This window comes from Neoarius graeffei, chromosome 11, assembly GCF_027579695.1.
Source record: "Neoarius graeffei isolate fNeoGra1 chromosome 11, fNeoGra1.pri, whole genome shotgun sequence".
Lineage (NCBI taxonomy): Eukaryota > Metazoa > Chordata > Actinopteri > Siluriformes > Ariidae > Neoarius > Neoarius graeffei.
This window is the reverse complement of record NC_083579.1, coordinates 64,391,885-64,414,745: the sequence shown is the minus strand read 5'-3', so window position 1 is coordinate 64,414,745 and position 22,861 is coordinate 64,391,885. Positions and strand designations below refer to the sequence as shown.

Below are 22,861 nucleotides of genomic sequence, written 5' to 3'. Positions count from 1 at the left end.
ACCCCTAAAGGTACAATAATGTACTTTATTTTCTGAGAGTGTAATTTTCAATGATAACCCATCACAAAGCATTGCGAGCTGTAGAGTGATCGTAGCTTAATGAGGCGGATGTGACGTCAGATGCAACCCAGCAATGGTACCCTACTATGAGTAAAAAAATTAGCTTCAACTTGAAAAAAATAATCACAGCCCACTAGATGATGCTTCACGGCCCATTAGTGGTTGAGAAACACTGGGCTAGAACACAACACACATAACTGCATGTGACACATGGGGGTCATGTGCATAGAGAGATATGGTGAACTGGGATGTTTGGGTTTGTTGATGGAGTGTTGGGATGCTGATATCCCAGGGTGCCGATATCCCATTTATTGGAAATTGTACAAGCATAAAAGCTTTTCAACCCATGTTTGATGTTACAGAGCTGATTGAAGCATCTTATGTGTTTTCGTTTATTAATTTGTATTGAAAGCGACAATTTTAGTACTGTCATGTGTTTGCATATAAACTTTAGACATATTATGCTTTGCATGTTTTCATGAAACATTTTGTAAAAAAAACACCTCTGTATATGAGCTGTAAAACCAGATCTATATAAGGAACTAATTAATTTCTACTGGAACAGATCATGCAAAATAATTTGCACTGGCAGGCAAATGCAAATGATTAAAAAAAACAAAACAAAACTGAAGTCCAGTGAGTATAAACTCATTAAACACAGTTAGCACAGTTTGTGTAATAGTCATTAGTAAAGGAAAGCTGATGCAAAATTTAAGTGCATGTACATACATGTTTGATAATAAATGTTAATACAATATTCACTGTCTTGTAGAGGTCAGTGTGAATGATTGTTTGCAAATCGTATTTTGGTATTTTTTTACTGTTTTGAGTCATAAGCGAATTATAAGACAATTCTAGTACAATTAAACAATTAGATTTAATTAGACAATTAAAGCGACAATTCTAGTACTGTCATGTGTTTGCATATAAACTTTAGACATATTATGCTTTGCATGTTTTCATGAAACATTTTGTAAAAAAAACACCTCTGTATATGAGCTGTAAAACCAGATCTATATAAGGAACTAATTAATTTCTACTGGAACAGATCATGCAAAATAATTTGCACTGGCAGGCAAATGCAAATGATTAAAAAAAAAAAAAAATTGAAGTCCAGTGAGTATAAACTCATTAAACACAGCACAGTTTGTGTAATAGTCATTAGTAAAGAAAAGCTGATGCAAAATTTAAGTGCATGTACATACATGTTTGATAATAAATGTTAATACAATATTCACTGTCTTGTAGAGGTCAGTGTGAATGATTGTTTGCAAATCGTATTTTGGTATTTTTTACTGTTTTGAGTCATAAGCGAATTATAAGACAGCTGTTACAGTGTGGATTTTGTGTTGTGAATGCATACCTTAGCAGAAAATAACTACTTTGCTTGCAGCTTGTAAGTTTGTGCTATACACTTATGAGTAGATAGCTATTTTATTTGCTTTATTCAGTGAAATAGTTTCAGTGAAAAGTCAGAATTTCATCTCATCTCATTATCTCTAGCCACTTTATCCTGTTCTACAGGGTCGCAGGCAAGCGAAAACAAAACAAAACAAAAAAAACTTTTGTGATTTAGCACCCAGCAAAAGGACTACACTTGGTTTACATTCATCTTTGGGGTCGACATTATGGTATTCTTATCAGAGCATCCAAAAAAAAAAAAAGAAGCTATGGCTTTAAAGCAATGAACATGATTCCAGGGAGGGCAATCTGTTATTACTGTTTGTTTAAAAAAGATAAATAACCTATGATTGCTGTGATAACATACTGTAGTTTGGCAATTAGTTTTATCCTGTTCAACACTGAATTATCATTATGAGTACTGAGTCAGCATATCAGGAATATACAGAATTTTGTTTCAAAAATGATAGCGCTTTGCAAAAAAGTACAGTCAATTATGTTGCTTGCATTGCATTAGATCATAAGGTAATTTGTAAAAGAACGTCTGCTTTGGGCGGCACGGTGGTGTAGTGGTTAGTGCTGTCGCCTCACAGCAAGAAGGCCCGGGTTCGAGCCCCGTGGCCGGCGAGGGCCTTTCTGTACGGAGTTTGCATGTTCTCCCCGTGTCCGCGTGGGTTTCCTCCGGTTTCCCCCACAGTCCAAAGACATGCAGGTTAGGTTAACTGGTGACTCTAAATTGACCATAGGTGTGAATGTGAGTGTGAATGGTTGTCTGTGTCTATGTGTCAGCCCTGTGATGACCTGGCGACTTGTCCAGGGTGTACCCCGCCTTTCGCCCGTAGTCAGCTGGGATAGGCTCCAGCTTGCCTGCGACCCTGTAGAACAGGATAAAGCGGCTAGAGATAATGAGATGAGAATGACACGTCTGCTTCATAAATGTATTGTATTATTATCATGCAGTAGAGGAGGAAAGTTGTCTCATTAGAGAAACAGTTTTAAATAATCGACTCTGACACTTCATATAAATTCTTCGTATTTCTGTCTTGGCACTTGGAGTAATTAAACAATACACTATTGGATCTAATACACTATTAATTGTTGTGGTTGCAACAAACACCATGTAGCTGTTTCTTATTTGTCTGGCAAAGACACAGTTATTATTCTCCAACAACCCCCTGACAAACATAACAACCTGGAAGGGGGTGAACGAAACCACGTATACAAGCAAGAGAAGCAACAACAAATTGCGGATCTTGTCACACTCATTGGCCGCTGTGGATGGACTTTTCTTGAGAGACATCATGATCTGGTGAAAACAGAAAGCCATCAGGAACAAAGGGATAAGGAATGACAGTACCACCCGAATTATAGCCACGTGTGCTCTGCGTGTGTCCAAAGGGATCTTCGCCTCGCATAATCGCTTGGAAGATAATTGATGCAGTTCATCTGTGTATACCAAGAGGCCAATGTGCAGAGAGATCTCTGTGAGCCAGACTAACATGCTCACCAAGGCTGCTGTTCGCACCTTGTGCACTCTGGCAAAGTGCAGAGGAAAGACGATAGCAAGGTAGCGGTCCACAGAAATACAGCAGAGCAGTCCTGAACCCACATAGAAACTGTTGTACATGATCAACTCGATGAGGCTGCAAAGAGTATTGTTCACTGTCTGCTTCAGAGGCAGCATAATCCATACAGGCAGGGTGATGATATATAACAAGTCAGAAATGGACAGATTGACCAAGTAGACTCCCAGGCTGTTTCCCTTTTGCATTTGCACCCAGGCTATGTATAATGACAAACAGTTACTTGGAAATCCAAAGATGAAAAAGATAGAGTAGACCGCTGGGTACATGTAGATATCCACTGTATCATTGTACGCGCATGAAGAATTGTCGGATATATTTTTGTCCATGATTGCTGTAATGAAGTTTGTGTCTAAAGGCAGTAAGCATATATTTTTCAGGTAGTGCCACTGGGCACTAGTAGGTGTTCCAGCCATATGCAAATTCATTTAATGCAAATAAAGCATTTTCCATCATGGGCAATATTCAGCAGAATGTTCTTTCTAAGAAAAGCTGCCATCTGATATGGAATGTTTTCTTCCCCCCAGAACTAACTGATTGTTGAAGGAGTGTACTGTGGACAAGGAAACAAAGCAACAGAAATGAATGTTTTTGGATATAAATGAATCACTTTGGGAGGATTAAACAATCCCCATTAATGACTACTGAAAAGGGAGAAAAGTTAGGAGTTTAGGGGGGCCTGTATCTTGATTATGTTTCTTGATTGGTTACGTGTCTCTTGACTGGTTACTGCTCTTGGCCACAGACAGTTTTTCTTTTGTGGAAAAAATTTCCATTCCATTTGGTTCTCATCGGCTTCATCTCAGCTTTTATAGCCCTATACAATTTCTGTACAGAGTTCCTGTTTTTGAAGATATCTATCTACACTGCTACAAAACACACATCAACATGGCGTTGGTTTTTGTGACACTGATATTAATTACAGATACTGAAGATTGAGGAGGAGCATTCCAGTTCACCACACTGTAAAAAAAGAATAGTTGAGAATACTTGAAATTTCAAGGCAACAGTCTGCATTAAGAATTTTATGTTTTGCCAACGATGTATGCCCATGATAATCCAAACTATGATAACACTGTTATCTTTATTAAGAATTCTTAATTAAGTCAATTTTCAATTCCTCATTCTGCCAACATAGATTTCTCTTTTTGCTGAACAGTGGCATTCACAGTAGTACAAAAAGGCAATTGAGGTTCTCACAATTTTTGGGGGGGCTTTTTTTTTTTACCTTTATTTGGATAGGACAGTGTAGAGACAGGAAATGAGGGGGAGAAAGAGAGAGATCGGGAAATGACCTTAGATTGGAATCGAACCCGGGTCCCCGGACTTATGGTATGGCGCCTTATCCACCTGAGCCACAACAACATGAGCTTCAACCGGAGAGAGAACCACATTGCCCAGCCCTTGCATTTGGGAGAGGAAACCCCGTGTCTTGGTCATTAAGAGCATGTGCTGAATAAACACCTGTGGCAATTATGTATTTTCAATTCAGATTATTCACTATTGCATATTTACACATCATTGAGGTGCACCCTATCAGTTTGATGTGGATTTTTCTGTTCGTTAATAACTATTCATATTTTCTTGTCCATTCAATTGTGAATATGGAATTACTTGAACAAAGCATAATTCTATTTTTTAGAATTATCCACATCAAGAAAAATCCACATCAAACTGATAGGGTGCACCTCAATGATGTGTAAATATACAATAGTGAATAATCTGAATTGAAAATACATAATTGTCACAGGTGTTTATTCAGCGCATGCTCTGAATGACCAAGACACGTGGTTTCCTCTCCCAAATGCAAGGGCTGGGCAATGTGGTTCTCTCTCTCCGGTTGAAGCTCGTGTTGTTGTGGCTCAGGTGCATAAGGCACCATACCATAAATCTGAGGGCCTGGGTTTGATTCTGACCTGAGGTCATTTCCTGATCTCTCTCTCCTGCTCATTTCCTGTCTCTACACTGTCCTATCCAAATAAAGGTGAAAAAAGCCCCCCCCCCAAAAATTGTGATAACCTCAATTGCCTTTTTTTACTACTGTGAATGCCACTGTTCAGCAAAAAGAGAAATCTATGTTGGCAGAATGAGGAATTGAAAATTGACTTAATTAAGAATTCTTAATAAAGATAACAGTGTTATCATAGTTTGGATTATCATGGGCACATCGTTGGCAAAACATAAAATTATTAATGCAGACTGTTGCCTTGAAATTTCAAGTATTCTCAACTATTCTTTTTTACAGTGCAGAGGAAGCATCTGTCACATGGAATGCAGGGGCTGTACATTTTTTAATTTGTCTGATTATTATTATTATTATTATTATTATTATTCCATCCATCCATTATCTGTAACTGCTTATCCTGTGCAGGGTAAGTTGGAGCCTATCTCAGCTGACTATGGGCGAGAGGCAGGGTACACCCTGGGCAAGTTGCCAGATCATCGCAGGGCTGACACATACAGTAGAGACAAACAACCATTCACACTCACATTCACACCTACGATCAGTTTAGAGCCACCAATTAGCCTAACCTGCATGTCTTTGGACTGTGGGGGAAACCGGAGCACCCGGAGGAAACCCATGCAGACACGGGGAGAACATGCAAACTCCGCACAGAAAGGCTTGTGTCGGGCACTGGACTCAAACCCAGAACCTTCTTGCTGTGAGGCGACAGTGCTAACCACTACACCACATGCCACTCATTATTATTATTATTATTATTATTATGGCGGCACGGTGGTGTAGTGGTTAGCGCTGTCGCCTCACAGCAAGAAGGTCCGGGTTCGAGCCCCGTGGCCAGCGAGGGCCTTTCTGTGCGGAGTTTGCATGTTCTCCCCGTGTCTGCGTGGGTTTCCTCTGGGTGCTCCGGTTTCCCCCACAGTCCAAAGACATGCAGGTTAGGTTAACTGGTGACTCTAAATTGACCGTAGGTGTGAATGTGAGTGTGAATGGTTGTCTGTGTCTATGTGTCAGCCCTGTGATGACCTGGCGACTTGTCCAGGGTGTACCCCGCCTTTCGCCCGTAGTCAGCTGGGATAGGCTCCAGCTTGCCTGCGACCCTGTAGGACAGGATAAAGCGGCTAGAGATAATGACATGAGATTATTATTATTGTGATCAATCAGTCAGTCACTCAATCAATCAATCAATCAATCAATCAATTGCTATTAAGTTCTTTAAGGTGACAAAGATAAGTTTCTTTCAGACATTGTGGATGTACCTTTTATTATTTTCAAAACACACTGTTACAAATATACAGCTCTTTTCCCAATTTGCTTCATTACAAGACAAATAAGTGATTTCATTAGGAAACAAATGTACAAACAACTAAAATTCATATTGTGGCAAACAGTGTGCCTTAGTGTACTTTGAACAGGAAATTTCCATCAACAAAAATATGCAGCATGTTAAATGGGTGGTGTATGGGTCAACACAAGGTCAACAACTGTTTTAAACAAATCGCAGGGACTGCTTAGTACGGTAACTGTTTTGACACAGTTTACAAGTAATTGCAAGTGCTGTTGCAGATATATGTAAACACTTGAGTATATCCAGGACACTCAGCTTATAAACATTTGTTTAAAAAAAAAAATCTGTTACATACATATGCAAAGCTTACTTTTACCAGTACAGTTGTAAATTGGCTCATGTTCACACACACACACACACACACACACACACACACACACACACACACCTGCAAGACTTGGGCATGCTGTATGCACTTGAGAAATTTAAAGTGCCTGTATCATGGACATCACATTCACCAGTAACTATGGCTTATTTGAGTGAACGTCTGACAAAAAGATTGATGTAGGTTCTCTGTGTTCAAATACTCTGTACAGTATATGTGAATAAAATGCTAGAATTTTCTATTCAACACCAGGACTACATTAGACCAGTACAATGAAGCTCACTTTTGTACTATAATGATTCAAATGGGTTCTGTTAATAATGTACACTTACTCATGAATATTACCAGCATAACTCCAGGAACAATGAAATTAAACTTCTTCATCATATCAAATTTGACACACTCAGTGACATGCTTTATTATTGAGCTATCTGTTAAAGGCTGTTTCTCTTTTGCCCCTCAGAAACTATGTGATGGTGATGGCTCACCATCACACACAGATAATTACACACAAATATACAGTGTATCATGTATAATATGCACATCATATAGTTTCGGCTCTACAATACAACTGGTTTTATTTGATCACTCCTTTGGACATATGTTGATATAACCGAGCGTTGAAATGTGGTGGCCACAGACCCAGTAGAGCTCTTTCTTCTTTTATAGATAGCACTGACTTTCCTTCTGAAGTAGCGGCCACTGCATACATAAAGCACTGGATTAAGAGAGCTGTTCAGAAATGTTATGTATGTGGTGAATTGGTTTCCAATATCCAAGGTATGAGCCCAGCTATCCAAATCCAGGACATTAAGATCACAAAGTACATCCAGGAAGGTGAAAATATGGAATGGAGCCCAACAAATGAAGAAAAACAGGGTCACAGAAGACACCAGTACTGTGGCTTTCCTGTTGTTTCTGTCCTGTGGGTAAACACCATCCCTTCTCTTCTGAAGGACCCACAAAATACTGCTACTACAGAAGATAATCACGAGGAGAGGAAGGGCAAAGCCCAACAGATTCAGTTGAAGATAGTGGGCAAATTCCCAGGAGTCAGAAGGGTATTGAATAAAGCAGGCTTCAGTCTGAAAATTTGGGAAGTATTGCACTGTCCTAAACATTGCAGTTGGTATGCCCATGATCACTCCAAAGAGCCAGAGACAAAAGCAAATGGCCTTTGCATTTCGTCTCTTCCTTAGCCACCTTGCTTTCATAGTTAGCACTAGTGCAAGGTAGCGGTCTATGTTCACCATCACCAGCATGTAAATGCTTGCATACATGTTAACAATAATGGAGAGGTTGACAACCTTACACAAAAACTTTCCATATGGCCAGGAGAAGGAATTGAGGATGTTCATGGCCCAAAATGGTAAACTGGCCAACAGGATCAGGTCAGCTAGTGCCAGGTTGCCCAGGTAGATCTCAGGCACGCTCCATTTGTCCCTCTGGAAGAAGAACACCAGCAATACGAAAACATTGCCCAGAATCCCAGCAAAACACACAAAAAATAGGTATGGAGGTACTATTGCATGAATAAGATGCCAGTCTGATGAGTTTGCAGGAGGGGAAAGTGTGGAATTTGGAAGCTGGATTGTTGTGACAGCTCCTTCTTGAGCCATTCCTTAATGATAAAAATGCAATCTTTATAGAGAACACCATTAAACAGAATTTTATTGAATCTTGTATTATAATAAAGTGAGACTGAATATATATATATTTTTTAACTTACCTAACAAATCAGTTTTGGTCCTTTTTAAACTAATACTTATCAAACTACTAATGTAATCCACAGTTCCGAGATGGTGTAGTAGGTAGGGTTTTCTTGATTTCACTCAGTGCAAAGCTGTTCCTGAATGACTGAGTAGGGAGTAAGCACCATAGTGTACATAACAGCATTCCTCCCCTCCCACAAGTTCTGAATGATTACTCTTGTTTATAGTTCAGGCTTTGCACCCTGAAAATGCAATCTACAACCCCGATTCCAAAAAAGTTGGGACAAAGTACAAATTGTAAATAAAAATGGAATGCAATGATGTGGAAGTTTCAAAATTCCATATTTTATTCAGAATAGAACATAGATGGCATATCAAATGTTTAAACTGAGAAAATGTATCATTTAAAGAGAAAAATTAGGTGATTTTAAATGTCATGACAACAACACATCTCAAAAAAGTTGGGACAAGGCCATGTTTACCACTGTGAGACATCCCCTTTTCTCTTTACAACAGTCTGTAAACGTCTGGGGACTGAGGAGACAAGTTGCTCAAGTTTAGGGATAGGAATATTAACCCATTCTTGTCTAATGTAGGATTCTAGTTGCTCAACTGTCTTCGGTCTTTTTTGTCGTATCTTCCGTTTTATGATGCACCAAATGTTTTCTATGGGTGAAAGATCTGGACTGCAGGCTGGCCAGTTCAGTACCCAGACCCTTCTTCTACGCAGCCATGATGCTGTAATTGATGCAATACGTGGTTTGGCATTGTCATGTTGGAAAATGCAAGGTCTTCCCTGAAAGAGACGTCGTCTGGATGGGAGCATATGTTGCTCTAGAACCTGGATATACCTTTCAGCACTGATGGTGTCTTTCCAGATGTGTAAGCTGCCCATGCCACATGCACTAATGCAACCCCATACCATCAGACATGCAGGCTTCTGAACTGAGTGCTGATAACAACTTGGGTCGTCCTTCTCCTCTTTAGTCTGAATGACACGGCGTCCCTGATTTCCATAAAGAACTTCAAATTTTGATTCGTCTGATCACAGAACAGTTTTCCACTTTGCCACAGTCCATTTTAAATGAGCCTTGGCCCAGAGAAGACGTCTGCGCTTCTGGATCATGTTTAGATACGGCTTCTTCTTTGAACTATAGAGTTTTAGCTGGCAACGGCGGATGGCACGGTGAATTGTGTTCACAGATAATGTTCTCTGGAAATATTCCTGAGCCCATTTTGTGATTTCCAATACAGAAGCATGCCTGTATGTGATGCAGTGCCGTCTAAGGGTCCGAAGATCACGGGGCACCCAGTATGGTTTTCCAGCCTTGACCCTTACGCACAGAGATTCTTCCAGATTCTCTGAATCTTTTGATGATATTATGGACTGTAGATGATGATATGTTCAAACTCTTTGCAATTTTACACTGTCGAACTCCTTTCTGATATTGCTCCACTATTTGTCGGCGCAGAATTAGGGGGATTGGTGATCCTCTTCCCATCTTTACTTCTGAGAGCCGCTGCCACTCCAAGATGCTCTTTTTATACCCAGTCATGTTAATGACCTATTGCCAATTGGCCTAATGAGTTGCAATTTGGTCCTCCAGCTGTTCCTTTTTTGTACCTTTAACTTTTCCAGCCTCTTATTGCCCCTGTCCCAACTTTTTTGAGATGTGTTGCTGTCATGAAATTTCAAATGAGCCAATATTTGGCATGAAATTTCAAAATGTCTCACTTTCGACATTTGATATGTTGTCTATGTTCTATTGTGAATACAATATCAGTTTTTGAGATTTGTAAATTATTGCATTCCGTTTTTATTTACAATTTGTACTTTGTCCCAACTTTTTTGGAATCGGGGTTGTAAACTGGAAAAAAAAAAACCTCCACACATAAATTGTGGATGTGAAATAAAGGTTTCTGTTGACCTTCTGTACATCTTCATATATCTATAGGATATGCATATACACTCACTGGCCACTTTATTAGGAACACCATATGCCTGTTGTTTTAAGCAGTTATCTAATCAGCAAATCCCTAGACAGCAGGACAATGCATAAAAATCATGCAGATACAAATAAAGAGCTCCAGTTAATGTTCATTTCAAACATCAGAATGGGAAAAAAAAAACAATCTCTGTGAGTTTCACTGTGGCATGGGTGTTGGTGCCAGATGGACTGGTCTGACTATTTCAGAAACTGCTGATCTCCTGGGGTTTTCACACACAACAGAAACTCTAGAGTTTAAGAGAGAGGCAGTGCAAAAAAAAAAAAAAAAACATTGAGTGAGTGACAATTCTGTGTGTGGAAACAAATGCCTTGTTGACAAGAGAGGTCAGAGGAAAATGGCCAGATTGGTTTGAGCTGCCAGGAAGGATATAGTAACTCATATAATCACTCTTTATAACTGTGGTGAGCAGAAAAGCATCTCAGCATACAACAGAAAACAGAAGACCACATTGGGTTCCACTCCTGCAGCCAACAACAGGAATCTTAGAATCAAGAACATGTTCCTATTAAAGTGGCTGGTGAGTGTATTGTGTATACAGTATGTATATGGCATATATTTATACGGTATAGCATACTTGAGGCTCTGTTATGCTGTGAGAAATATTTTGCAAGCATGATTTGGGTCCAAGGGCGGCACGGTGGTGTAGTGGTTAGCACTGTCGCCTCACAGCAAGAAGGTCCGGGTTCGAGCCCCATGGCCGGCGAGGGCCTTTCTGTGCGGAGTTTGCATGTTCTCCCCGTGTCTGCGTGGGTTTCCTCCGGGTGCTCCGGTTTCCCCCACAGTCCAAAGACATGCAGGTTAGGTTAACTGGTGACTCTAAATTGACCGTAGGTGTGAATGTGAGTGTGAATGGTTGTCTGTGTCTATGTGTCAGCCCTGTGATGACCTGGCGACTTGTCCAGGGTGTACCCCGCCTTTCGCCCGTAGTCAGCTGGGATAGGCTCCAGCTTGCCTGCGACCCTGTAGAACAGGATAAAGCGGCTACAGATAATGAGATGAGATGAGATTTGGGTCCATTTATATGACAAAACATTTATATTCTGGTGGAAGTGGTTTCTTCTGAGATGACAATGTTCCCAGCCACAGTATATGAGCTTTCACTTTAATGGTTTAATGACGATAAAAATGATGTAAATGATATAGCTTTTGTCTTTACAAACCCAAATGAACCAATGCGTTACATTGTACTCTCCACCACCATCATTTGACATGGGAAAATATTTTGGAAAAAATGGCATTCATCCCTCCAGTACAGTTTCAGATACTGTACTTCTAGGATGTTTGTCAAAGTTCTTTGAAGCTCTTCTGGCAGCTTGCAGTGGCCCAACACCTTACTATTTTTTCTTTACATTTATCATCTATTATGTAGTGCGGCACAGTGGTGTAGTAGTTACAGTAGCACTGTCGCCTCACAGCATAACAGAGCCTCAGCAGGTTCTGGGTTTGAGCCCAGTGGTCGACGGGGGCCTTTCTGTGTGGAGTTTGCATGTTCTCCCGTGTCTGTGTGGGTTTCCTCCGGGTGCTCCGGTTTCCCCCACAGTCCAAAGACATGCAGGTTAGGCTAATTGGTGGCTCTAAATTAACCATAGGTGTGAATAGTTGTGTGTTTCTATGTGTCAGCCCTGGTGACTTGTCCAGGGTGTACCCCACCTCTTGCTCATAGTCAGCTGGGATAGGCTACAGCTTGTCCGCGACCCTGCACAGGATAAGCGGCTGTAGATAATGGATGGATGGATCTATCTATCTTGCATTTAGCAATAATTCACCAAAGGCGAAGTGAATATCAGTGAATAATAACTGAAATGAAGTTGAGGTTATTATTCACTGATAGTCACTGAGCCTGAGACGGATAATTATTTTAGTATAAATATGCAGGCGATTATTTAAAAAATGCGTATTATAAATTTGTAACCTTATGGAAATTTAGGAAACAGGTGACGGCGGGAAAAGAAAAGACGCTGGTTGATGGAAGTGCGTGAGATAAACGGGCAGTGAGTCTTGTGTTGCAGTTCATGTTGACTCAGCAAACTGCTGAAATGAAGAGGACTCTGGAAAAGAGTGTTCAACCAGAAGTGCAGCTAGAAGCTAGGTAGCCCGCGCTAGCTTACCTCACGGCCTTCACAGACGAGCAGCTCACTTGGCTACTCTACTCGCTGAGGCCTATGTCATCCTGCTGCGAGGACCAGACCTGCAAGAGAGAACCGGTGGAGAGTGTCTACAACGGATGTTACCTGGAGAACTGAGGAGTCGTCTACAGCCCACGCCTCGGCAATGCGCTGCTGCATAAAGGACGAGACGACGGCATCATTGCAGTGAATTCGTTTTCTTTTCTGCGCTTCGGCGCGAAGAAGCCATTTTAGTTATTCTGGCTCCCACGTACCCAATTGTCGACCCAGGCCTGCATCGCTCCTCAAACACATCAGGGACCCATTTTATTTTCCTTTAGTTAATAAAATTGCCGGGCGGCATGGTGGTGTAGTGGTTAGCGCTGTCGCCTCACAGCAAGAAGGTCCTGGGTTCGAGCCCCGGGGCCGGCGAGGGCCTTTCTGTGTGGAGTTTGCATGTTCTCCCCGTGTCCGTGTGGGTTTCCTCTGGGTGCTCCGGTTTCCCCCACAGTCCAAAGACATGCAGGTTAGGTTAACTGGTGACTCTAAATTGACCGTAGGTGTGAATGTGAGTGTGAATGGTCGTCTGTGTCAGCCCTGTGATGACCTGGCGACTTGTCCAGGGTGTACCCCGCCTTTCGCCCGTAGTCAGCTGGGATAGGCTCCAGCTTGCCTGCGACCCTGTAGAAGGATAAAGCGGCTTGAGATGATGAGAGATGAGATAAAATTGCTGGCTCTAAGGGGAATATAGTTTTTTTTTGTGCTTTTGAAACTGAAGGGTTGAGTGTAAATATTGAAGAGACATTTGTGTTTATTTGAACTGACAGAAGAACAGTTATTTGAGGTTTTTTTTGTTTATCGAAAGGGCCATTTAAGGCAAGGATTTGTACTTGAATTACTATTTTTTAAATTTTATTTTCTATTATTTACATAGCTGTCTATGATTGTGTTTATATTTATACATTAAATAGTCAAAACTTACCTTTTCCTACTTTTTTCACATTTCCTCTTATAAATATTGGTGATATTGATATTTGTGTAAATAGATCAGAGAATATTAGGGCTGTGTTAAGAGTGCTTGGGAGTGTAAACGTAAAACTTAAAGGGTACCTATCAGCGGGAGAATTAATTCGGTTAAATAAAAGGTACTTTAATAACAGAGACCAATATAAATAACAGTTCATAAATTAAAGAAAATTACAGTTCACTTACCTTCCAGCATTAGTTAATTAATTAATATAGAGATTTCAAAGAACTTGGGGAGCGCACCTCAGTAAGTATAGACCAGTCGTCTAGAGGGTGCTACAAACCATTTATTTCAAACTTCAAAAGCCACATGCAAATGTCATAAAGGCGTGGCACAGACTTGTGTCACTTATCTACGCCGAGTCACATTAAATACTTTGCTTTGAAATGGATAAGATAGCTCACAATTCCACCTTACCTTTGAATAGTTTTAGACCAAAGTCTGTTTCATTTTTCGTACTTTTAGGAACATTTTCTTTCATAATTTGTAATTCTTCCTCACTTACAGTGACAAAGCGATTGGTCGCCATTTTGTCGAGTTGCTCGAGGTGATTATCAAGAAATAGGCCTAATTTCTCGACCAATCAGCGCGTGCGATTTTATACTAAAAAATAATGTAAGTGAAGTATGTTACACATCAAATCTTTTTTGAACAGCTTTATTTGCACCTCAGCAATAGGAAAGTTAAATTTATATATACTACAGTAATTTATAACAGCAACAGGAAACAATCTAAAATAGAACATAAGCATGGCAGCTGTAAGGTTGATACAAGAGTGCCAAATTTAAAAGAAGAAAACTGTATTTTGGATAAAGTTTGGGACAGAGAAAAGACATAAATCAAACAAATTGTGTCTGTATTTACAAAATGCAATTAATCTAACAGTGGTAGATGCACAAACTGTGAACAAAGGGAAGCTCAGTGAGTCTGCCAACTATCTAACATTCACATAACAGTAGGGGTCACTGTAGATTCATCTCATCTATGAACTTCCACTTACACTCTCGTGCACTCTGTATATTTTACGCTGAAGTTGATTTTATGAGCTAGATAGACACCCCAGCCCCCCCAGTTCAGAATCTGTAGAAATACTCCTTTAGCTCTTTGCCTAAAGTGTTTTCCTACTATCACATAGAGAAAAGGGTTGAGAGAGCTGTTGCTATAACCAAGGTAAGTAGAGAGCTGCGTACCTATGTCCAGACCATGTATCCACACACAACCAGAGATAACGTTAAAATAATAAAGTGTGTCCAGGAACATGAAAATCTGAAAAGGCAGCCAGCAGAGAATGAAGACGAACAGGACAACAAGCACCAAGACTGCAGCCTTCCTCTCTGTTTTCACAGCTGAACACCTCCTCACCTGTTTGTCACTCAGAATTGTAATGATATGGTAACTGCAGTAAAAAACAAGGGGTACAGGGATCAGGAAACCCACCACATTGACGGTCATGTTGTAACGCAGCCTCCACCCGTCATGAGGGTAAGCCATGTAGCACGCTTCCACCTCAATGTCAGGGAAAAACTGCACTGAGCGAAATAACAAGGCTGGAAAACTGAGCAAAAAGCCTGTGAGCCAAATAGCCACACAGATAGCCTTGGCATGGGTGGTGCCTTTCCGTCTCCCCACAGACATGGGCCTCGTCAGAACTAGGTACCGGTCCAGGCTGACCAGCGTGAGGAACAGCACGCTGCAGTAGTAGTTCATTCCAATTATGAGGCTGACCACTTGGCACATGGGCTGCCCAAAGTACCAGTTGAACTTGTGGATTATAGTGAAGACCCAGAAGGGAAGGCAACACACCATGAGGAGGTCAGCGGCAGCAAGGTTTCCCAGATAGATGTCCGCCACAGAGCAATGGCCTTTCTGAATGCAGAACACGGAAAGGACAAAGGCATTGCCAAATGCGCCCAGCACACAGATGATAGACATGTAAGCTGGCTGTATGGAATAGACCCAGTCCCAAGCCTCTGTGTGGTTACATTCCAGCAGCTCCCAGTCTGAGCGTGCTAGCGACGGAACTGTCGTCATGTTAAAACTCATCGAGAAAGGAATGGATAGACTGCGAAAAGTGAATGCTGTTCAGGTGTAGATAGTAAGAGATGATGGTGTAGTGAGAACAGAAGCCAAAAAGTCTTGGGAGGGCAGAACAGTGTGAGGCACCTCCCTTTATTGGAAAGAGCACAAAGTAAATGCATGGTTGCTAATGGAGGTAATGACCTCTTTAAATAAATGATGCTGTGATGAACATCAAATGGATTCAACAGATGGCTGATCTTATCTGCTTGAATTCACACTTGGATAACTGCCTTGCTTGGAGTGCCATGCAGCTTTTACTTGTGTCATCATGACAAACAAGTATTCAATGATAACTCAAGGATCATGTGATCTGTCTGACTTTGTAACAGTAGAGTTATATCAGTGTTCTGGCCATTTTTCTCAATGTGGTGACTAACTGGGAATTGAGGACTCAACCTGCCACTGCCATGAATCTGATAAAACTGTTAATACTATTATTTGTGCAAGGTCTTTCTGAACTTCAGATCTACTATTAACTACCATAGCCATAAACTGTGCAGTGCTAGAATATGAATTCTTCATAGACTAACGCTTTAAATGATACTGGCATTTCTAGGAATAAAACTGTAGCGTATTATTTTCAGATTATAAGACTGAGATCAGTGTTTATAAATCATGCACTTTACTGAAAGCAAAAGAAGCATATTCCAGGTTGCTTCCAGACTACCAATACTCACCCACACAAAATGATGATAAAATCTTGTTTATTGCAACGTCCTTGTGGTTATGTGTGGGTGATTTACTCACCAGCATCTGCTTTGACAGCATGTCTCACCGGCAACAGCCTTAGGAAAAACATAAGCCACACCACTCTTTCCACAAGTGGCGAGACTGTGACACATTATTCAGTGTACCGCACCCTTTATTTTCTGGAAAATCCTTTTGAAGCCTTTGACTGCCATCAGTACATTTTCAGTTTGGGGCACTTAGGAACTGTTTCAGACACCAACATGATTTTTGCCACTGTAGGTGACTTAACACACCATTCCTGAAATATTCTGAAAATATAATATTCAGAAAAATGTTATAATCTGGAATAATTTATGATTAATATATTACAGTTAGGGGCGGCACGGTGGTGTAGTGGTTAGCGCTGTCGCCTCACAGCAAGAAGGTCCGGGTTCGAGCCCCGTGGCCGGTGAGGGCCTTTCTGTGTGGAGTTTGCATGTTCTCCCTGTGTCCGTGTGGGTTTCCTCCGGGTGCTCCGGTTTCCCCCACAGTCCAAAGACATGCAGGTTAGGTTAACTGGTGGCTCTAAATTGACCGTAGGTGTGAATGTGAGTGTGAATGGTTGTCTGTGTCTATGTGTCAGCCCTGTGATGATCTGGCGACTTGTCCAGGGTGTACCCCGCCTTTCTCCCGTAGTCAGCTGGGATAGGCTCCAGCTTGCCTGCGACCCTGTAGAAGGATAAAGCGGCTAGAGATAATGAGATGAGATATTACAGTTATCTCCCTCTGTTATTATCTTAAACACACTAGAAATTACATACGGTAATCTATAATTTATTTGTGACACTCTTTATTTACAGAGTATGATATATAAGATACAATGGTGAACCATTACTATTAGAGCTGGGACTTCAGCTCAGCCAAAACTTAACCAGACACACCGAAAAAGCAACAGGGCAAAGGATTTTGCAAGGGATTAGCAGCAGGCTGCCAGGTTGCTCCGTTGTGTGTACTTGATGTTGATTTTAAAAGTAACTAAGTAAATTACATAGGGAAATGAATACTTAAGTCTGAGTAAAAAATACAGTGGTGAACGTGTGTGTGTGGAAGAAAAGTCTGGAGACAGAAATCTTAGTTTCTCAGTTGTTAGCCTGTGCTACTTGCTCTCAATAGCACTGGCTTGACCGCTTTATTAGCATTCGCTAACACTACTGATTAACACTACACCGGCTGGAAGGTCACTTCACTGCTGTGCCGACAGCGTCGGCTCACGGTTAAGCTCGTGTTTGCCTTCGAGGAGGCCAAGGGTGATAAATTTTTGGTCCCTCCAACTACTGTATAACTCAAAATCTGATTGTTTAATTCATGTCACGTCCTACATAAACATACACTGCCATGGCCTTCTGTCCTGGCAATGAAGTCCTAACCAATGAGTGAGCCAGCTCTAAACTCTTCTTAGCCTAGAGACAACAAACAAAAAAATCTCATTGGATAACAAATTTGATAGAAAATGAGGCCAAATTGGAATTAGAAGAGAATAATGAGAATGAAATTACAAAAGAATGAAAGAAATTAGGGGTGGCACAGTGGTGTAGTGGTTAGCGCTGTCGCCTCATAGGCAAGAAGGTCCGGGTTCGAGCCCCGTGGCCGGCGAGGGCCTTTCTGTGCGGAGTTTGCATGTTGTCCGCGTGGGTTTCCTCTGGGTGCTCCGGTTTCCCCCACAGTCCAAAGACATGCAGGTTAGGTTAACTGGTGACTCTAAATTGACCGTAGGTGTGAATGTGAATGGTTGTCTGTGTCTATGTGTCAGCCCTGTGATGACCTGGCGACTTGTCCAGGGTGTACCCCGCCTTTCGCCTGTAGTCAGCTGGGATAGGCTCCAGCTTCCCTGTGGAACAGGATAAAGCGGCTACAGATAATGAGATGAGATGAAAGCAACTAAATATAACATTTGAAATGCTGATATGTTTGGCCTTCTCTGAAGGCCTAGAAGGCCCTGACGGTTCCCCTCTGATAAGATATATAAAATATCTTCATTATTATTATAATACAGTTAAGTACAAACGCCTGAACAAATGATCAATAACTACTTTATTAGTCAATTACAAAAAACAAAACAAAACATTTATACAGTGCATATATATTGTTACAGAAACCATTACACAACTGACACAATTATTTTTATGGAGTGTCTATTTGCACCCAGGCAAGAATAATCATATGGCAGCCATTCGGCTATATACAACTGATTCGGGTTAGGGTTTGTGTGTAAATAGCTTTATTGGCTACGGACACCTGGGTGCTTGTCTTGTCTCTGGGTGGAGATACATACACCCGAGTGTAAATAGCCACACTGGCTATTTATCCTGGGTACAAATAGCTTTGTTGGCTACTGACACCTGGGTGCAAACAGTATCTGCCTTATTTATTAACTGTTAAAGAAATCCTCATATGAAAATGAAATATATCTGAATATTGTCCTAACACACAGTGTTAATTACTGCCATATCTTAACTAGCCGGATAGTAATTACTAGTACAGATCTTTATATAGTTTGTGGTATTGCTGCTACTGCATTTGATACATAATAATAATACACATTTTCATAACACATACAAATACAAAAGCTATTAAACATCAGGAAAGAAATTTCTTTGAGAAATATAAATTAACAATATTTACTTAACTCATGACATTAAAACAGTTCTTAGTGGTCTCAGACTTTGGTTACATATGTTCGGATAAGAATGCTTGCTAAATGCCATGTAATATAATGTAATATTTTATAGGCAAATGCTTATTTCATCTGTTTAATAACTTAAATTGTTTACTTTTTTTATCATGCAAATGTTTTCCGTGTTGATGACTGGAGCTCCTTCACTTTCTTTCTAAAGTTTTTGCCAACTATCACATAAAGGATTGGATTGAGCACGCTGTTGCCCAGTGCCAAATATGTGAATACCTGGTTACAGATATCCAGGACATTTTCCAGTCCACACCCACTTATTACCTTAAGTCTCCTCAGGATATCCAAAATGGTTACCAGGTGAAAAGGAACCCAACACAGCAGAAAAGCAAGAAGAACAACCAGCACCAGCACTGTGGCTTTCCTCTCTTTATTTACTGCATTGAACCTTTCCATTACTTGCCAGTGCAATGCTTGTATGATCTTGCACGTGCAGTAGGAAATGACGGTCACAGGGAGGATGAAGCCCAGCAGGACAAGCAGGATGTCGCAGGCCAATTCCACCGTGTGGCTGGGGTAGATCAGTATGCAGGCAGTGATTGAGTATTCTGACATGTACTTTACCTCCCTGAAGTGAAGAGTTGGGACACTCAGGATGATTCCCAGAATCCACACAGCCAAGCAGCTCAGCTTGGCATACCAGGGTCGCCGCATTCTGCCATAAGTCAGCGCAAACCCTAGAGCCAGGTAGCGGTCAGCGCTCACCAGTACCAGGAAGTAGACACTGCAGTACATGTTCATTTTGATGCCCGTGTTTACCAGTTGACACATCAGTGAGCCAAACTGCCACTCGAAACCACTGGCCACATTGATGGCCCAGAAAGGTAGACAAGATGTCAGAAGGAGGTCAGCTGCAGCCAGGTTACCCAGGTATATCTCTGCCACAGAGCAGGCTTTCTTGTGGAGGCAAAACACAAGCAGGACAAAGACATTTCCCAGGATTCCTAACACGCAGATGACAAACATGTATATTGGCTGCATGGTGTACAACCAGTCCCATGCCTCTGATTCAGGACACTGGGTATGATTTGTGAGATTGGTGGGAAAAGCTGAAGGTGTTGGTCCTGGGATTTCTGGCTCCATTTGGTAGCTGTCAAGAAATGATTTTATTTTGTGATTTTTTTTTTGTTAAATTTAACCAGCCTCTTAGAACACATATTAATACAACTGATAAGTAGTTTATTGTTCTTAATTGTAGTTCTGTACTTAGAAAAACCGGTTGTGTTCAAAACTGATTAACAGTCTCAGGAGAGGAAATGATTAACAATTTAACAAAACTATAAACAAAGTGGAAGATGTAAAGGAAGGAAAAGGAGACTTGACAAACTACCAGAGGTGGACAGTAACGAAGTACATTTACTTGAGTACTGTACTTAAGGACACTTTTTGAGTATCTGTACTTTACTTGAGTATTATTATTTTTGGAAACTTATGACTTTAACTTCACTACATTTGAAAGGCAAATATCGTACTTTTCACTCCACTACATTTCTATCAAGCTCTTCGTTACTTGTTACTATGAAGCAGCTTTGAAAGTGGATGGTTTTTCTTTTCTAAAATATGATTGGTTTTTTCACAGGTGACACTGAGACAGCCTATCAGTAATCACTAGGGTCACGTCATGTCCATAGACTGTATAAAATCAAGTTCAATGATTTCTCAGCAGCATTATTTAACGCAATCAGTTGATGGCAGAATGGAAGGAGGCGGTTCTTCTGGGGAATGCACGCACACCCATGGCTATACCTAGAAGCCATGTTTCAGTTTTCTGAAAGGATTAAAGATTTCATTTTAAATGTTTGCTTTGTTTGCCGAAAACGAACCACGTCACGGCCTACAAAAACTTGCCGTTCAACCTGCGGAAGCATATTGAGGTATATAAACGTTTTATTCCAAGAGAAAGCTTGCAACGAAGTTGTCTGTGCTTTTAGAGCTAGCGATAACGTTGCAATAGCTATGCAGTCTGGTTAGTCAAATGACTTTCTATGGATTTGCCCACTAAGTTGACATCACCTTGTCCACGGCTAACGTTAACACATCGCTAGTTAACTTGGACACTGTTAGTTATCATGTAAAAATGCAGTTATGCTAACATGAATAGCGTTATCTTATCTGAAGTCCTTTCAGAAATGTTTTAGCATAATCTTGCCAAATAAACAGAATGTAGAAATCTTTCTTTTCTAGTAAACTTAGCTACCCAATATGATTTCGAGTTTGAAAAGAATTTGCTAGCATGTCAGGTGGAGTTTCACCGACTAGCTAGCTTAACGTTAAACCACCATGATGGCACAGCATGCGTTCATTTTGTGAATTCGCATTTCTGTCCTTGGTAGCGGCATTAGGTTTTGTTAACATTGTGGCAATAATACAACGATACATTGACAGAAAATGGACTTTAATACTGAAGTATTTTTAAAAGCAAGTACTTCAGTACTTTAACTTAAGTAAAAATTTAACTGTATAACTTTCACTTGTATCGGAGTAACATTTGACCAGTGGGATCTGTACTTTGATTTAAGTAATTTAGTTGGGTACTTTATCCACCTCTGCAAACTACATGCATACACAATATAGTGTAATAGTAGGTTTAACCTTATATAATCAGGAGAGATCACCTGCTCTGCTAAATGTAAGTTTATATCCTGGAACAGCCAGAGACTGAGGCTCAATTTTGGCTTACTATTTCCTAAAACAAAATTTTGTTGAATTGTTAACAAAACAACAGCATAAGCTACTTTGTCAACTTTTATGATTATTAAACAAATGTTCAAGTTTGCATAGTGTTGACAGAAATTATTCATTTTTAATCACAATCCAACCAATTCCAATAATCCAACAATTTGATTCAAATCAATATTTTCTTACTAAAATAATGATTATCAAATCCTTAGCAGAATATACTTACAGGGAGTCACTTCTTACTTCCTTTTTTCCTTCAAGGCTATCGGACACAGAAAAGCTATATGCACCTCGTCTGAATGGGATCTCAATCCAGATGTGCTGTGTTCCTCTGAAAAATTGCTGCCACTTTCCCTCGTGCTCTACTGTGCATACCACATGCCTGACTGTTTTAAAACACAGTGAGCTGGATCTTAAAGAAGTCATTCTGAATCTCTTCCCTCCTCTTCCTCCCCTTTTTTTTTTATAGTTTCCTGGACCCAAGAAGAAAAAAGACATTTTTTTCCCCTGTTGAAGCCAAATATAGCCAGAATTTTTTATTCCTTGTGTATGTTTCTTTATATTCCTCATTGGCCTTGAAACATTAATCATATAATGGCTTAGTTCTGTTTTTTAATTCTTGACCCTGTAGAAATATGTTTAGATATCCACCAACACTCCAACTGCTGCAAACATAAATATTTGTGAGATGAAAAAGAGGTTGTTGAGATTAAAAGATACAATGCTTTGTAAAAAATTAATGATGATATAGTGAGGAAAATCACATGCATCCACAAGGCATACTCTTGACCTTGCTATGGCATTAGAATAAAGAACCTTGGCCAAAACTAAATGGGAAAAGTCTGGAGACAGATAAAAATGTTGAGAAACATTTATCTATTTGGATCAGTTAGGAACAAGTCGTGAGCCTGAAGATTACTCATGTTATTTAAAGGAGAACTGAAGTCTTTTTAAAACTTGCTTTATTTCTTAATTAACATGTTATTCAATTACATTTTTGGTTTTAGTAACCTTACATCGTGACTCGTATTGACAACTAATTGCAATTAAATATTATACTTATCGGTCTATTCGGTTTTTAGCCGTGTTGAATTTAGTTTGTTTGGTCCACGGCAGGCGTCGCTTATCCGTGCGATCTTCACGAGACTTGTGCAAGA

At 40.4% G+C, this 22,861-nt stretch overlaps 4 protein-coding genes across 4 annotated transcripts; all 4 read right to left on the bottom strand.

The window, feature by feature from the left end:
- Positions 1 to 2,350: 2,350 nt before the first annotated feature.
- On the bottom strand, positions 2,351 to 3,373 carry LOC132893955 (ovarian cancer G-protein coupled receptor 1-like). Its single transcript, XM_060933134.1, has one exon. It carries the CDS (start codon positions 3,371 to 3,373, stop codon positions 2,414 to 2,416), a length of 960 nt encoding a protein of 319 aa, XP_060789117.1. The 3' UTR covers positions 2,351 to 2,413.
- A 3,864-nt stretch (positions 3,374 to 7,237) lies between these two features.
- Positions 7,238 to 8,296, bottom strand: bdkrb1 (bradykinin receptor B1). Its single transcript, XM_060933133.1, has one exon. The coding sequence runs from the start codon at positions 8,294 to 8,296 to the stop codon at positions 7,238 to 7,240; it is 1,059 nt and encodes a 352-aa protein (XP_060789116.1).
- Positions 8,297 to 14,527: 6,231 nt separating this feature from the next.
- Positions 14,528 to 15,574, bottom strand: LOC132893953 (B2 bradykinin receptor-like). Its single transcript, XM_060933131.1, has one exon. The coding sequence runs from the start codon at positions 15,572 to 15,574 to the stop codon at positions 14,528 to 14,530; it is 1,047 nt and encodes a 348-aa protein (XP_060789114.1).
- Positions 15,575 to 19,076: 3,502 nt separating this feature from the next.
- LOC132893952 (B2 bradykinin receptor-like) lies at positions 19,077 to 22,130 on the bottom strand. The gene is made up of 2 exons (XM_060933130.1): positions 21,931 to 22,130; positions 19,077 to 20,115 (listed from the first exon to the last, which is right to left on the bottom strand). The coding sequence occupies exons 1-2, from the start codon at positions 22,128 to 22,130 to the stop codon at positions 19,119 to 19,121; spliced, it is 1,197 nt and encodes a 398-aa protein (XP_060789113.1). The 3' UTR covers positions 19,077 to 19,118.
- Between the last annotated feature and the right edge of the window lie 731 nt (positions 22,131 to 22,861).

What these genes read in the sequence shown, in the direction of transcription:
- LOC132893955 (XM_060933134.1), bottom strand. Translation starts at nt 3,373, where the DNA reads ATGGACAAAAATATATCCGACAATTCTTCATGCGCGTACAATGATACA.
- bdkrb1 (XM_060933133.1), bottom strand. Translation starts at nt 8,296, where the DNA reads ATGGCTCAAGAAGGAGCTGTCACAACAATCCAGCTTCCAAATTCCACA.
- LOC132893953 (XM_060933131.1), bottom strand. Translation starts at nt 15,574, where the DNA reads ATGAGTTTTAACATGACGACAGTTCCGTCGCTAGCACGCTCAGACTGG.
- LOC132893952 (XM_060933130.1), bottom strand. Translation starts at nt 22,130, where the DNA reads ATGACTTCTTTAAGATCCAGCTCACTGTGTTTTAAAACAGTCAGGCAT. An exon ending in GAAGTAAGAAGTGACTCCCT is followed by an intron (nt 20,116 to 21,930) that starts GTAAGTATATTC and finishes ATTTCTTGACAG; the next exon opens with CTACCAAATGGAGCCAGAAA.